The 1,699-nt window shown below is 44.0% G+C and overlaps 1 protein-coding gene across 1 annotated transcript in view; it reads right to left on the bottom strand.

The window, feature by feature from the left end:
• Window positions 1-1,699, bottom strand: part of LOC106816491 (mitogen-activated protein kinase 14-like) — a 24,923-nt gene that overhangs the window by 22,078 nt on the left and 1,146 nt on the right. Inside the window, exons 3-4 of the mRNA XM_014821116.1 lie at window positions 1,097-1,155; window positions 388-499 (exon numbers count right to left, since the gene is read on the bottom strand). Of these exons, the coding sequence (XP_014676602.1) occupies window positions 388-499; window positions 1,097-1,155 (171 nt within the window). The remainder of the gene's footprint in view (window positions 1-387; window positions 500-1,096; window positions 1,156-1,699) is intronic.

Here is a 1,699-nt window from a genome sequence, read left to right on the forward strand (position 1 = left end):
ACACACCTCTCACACGACATGTGACATCGATGACACACCTCTCACACGACATGTGACATCGATGACACAACCGAGAAGTTAAAACAGAGAGCGACGTAAAATCGTCTTTTTACGAATGATGTTACTAACATCCTCGGGGACACGGCGGTTTTACCTCGTTTAGACATCGTTTGTAAATTCGCCCGCGGCAATCGCGACACACTTTCTAATCAACTCCACGATTCTTCTCCAAGCTAAAAAACACACTAGCAGCCTATCACCTTACACAGGCCACTTCTCAAACCCAAATTTAAAAAGTGCATAAAAAATTTCCGATTGACTACAAACTGATTGTCAATAAAGATAAAACACAACGCTCGGCCGCGCGACAAAGTAAGTTTCGCTCACCTTTAAACCACGGAGGATCTGATAGACGAGAAACTGGACGTGGTCGTCGGTCAGCTTCTGTGTTTTGATGATGTTGTTCAAGTCCGCGCCCATCAGGTGCGTGACGAGATACCTGCAAACGTCAACAAACACACGAGGCAGGTGAGCGAGGGAAGTGGTCGGGAGTAGAGGGGATGCAGCGTCCCTACGTCGCACCTGCGACTGCAGGGTGCGAAATTAACGCGAGTCCGGAGTCAAACACTCCCTGATTTACTGTCGGACTACCTGATTTGTCATATGCAGGCGTCCGTGTGACTCCCTGAAAATTCTGCTATACTAACTAGTTCGTTCCGGAGCACGGCCTCGCGGAATTACCGTATTTTTTCAGCAAATATCCAAAGAAAATTTGGCAGACATGCAACCGCATGAATCTTCAAAATAAGCACATGTTATTGTTAATATCTTTAGTTTTGAACTTCAGACTGCGGACTCCCTCATTTCGCTGCAGACTCCCTCTTTTTGAGGACAGGGAATCCGTTGGACTCCCTTGTTCGAAAGTTAATTTCTACCCCTGCGACTGTCATACATCCTCTCACGTTAATCATCGCATAACACGCTCGTTCATAAACGCAGCACAAAGCTACACCGCGATCGCCTCCGTTAATTAATAAAACATCGTTAAGAATGTTAGTAACGGGCAGTGACGTAACCTAGGGGGCGCCGCACTCACACTTCTGAAAAATGCTCCAGCGTTGTGTTTGGCGTGAATATGTCCAGGAGTCCGATAATCTGAAAAGCGAAGAGAAACCTCTGTGTTGTGTATCGAATGCAGTTGTACGCACGCACCGAATACATGCATGTTCTCACATACATGTTCTCCGCCTTTTAAATTGGGTTTCCATTGATTTCACTCAGAAATAAATGCCTACAGCAGAATGATTACCGATTAAAACAACGTGTGCAGTACGCATATATGCAGTATAAACGCACAAAATTATGATTTTAGCACTGGAATTTTTTCTCACACATTATGTGGACTGTGCAGATATTTAAGCTTAATGTAATTATCTGTAATCAATAGCTACTGGGACTAAATTAACTGGAAATTTAACGAGCATTAAGTAAACCTAGCCTAATGAATTTTCCCTGTATCTAAACATTGATCTAGCTTGGTTATAAAGTTAGTTGCAGGCCCGTAGCCAGGGGGGGTTCGGGGGGTTCGTTCTTCGGGGGGTTCGAACATTCCCCCCCAAGCAAAAAATATATTTTTTTTGAAAATTTGCAAGAATTTCACCTCAGGTCGCTCCATTTTAGTGTAATAATTGCAAAATCT

The sequence above is a fragment of the Priapulus caudatus genome, unplaced genomic scaffold (assembly GCF_000485595.1).
Source record: "Priapulus caudatus unplaced genomic scaffold, Priapulus_caudatus-5.0.1 Scaffold1395, whole genome shotgun sequence".
NCBI classification, from domain to species: domain Eukaryota; kingdom Metazoa; phylum Priapulida; class Priapulimorpha; order Priapulimorphida; family Priapulidae; genus Priapulus; species Priapulus caudatus.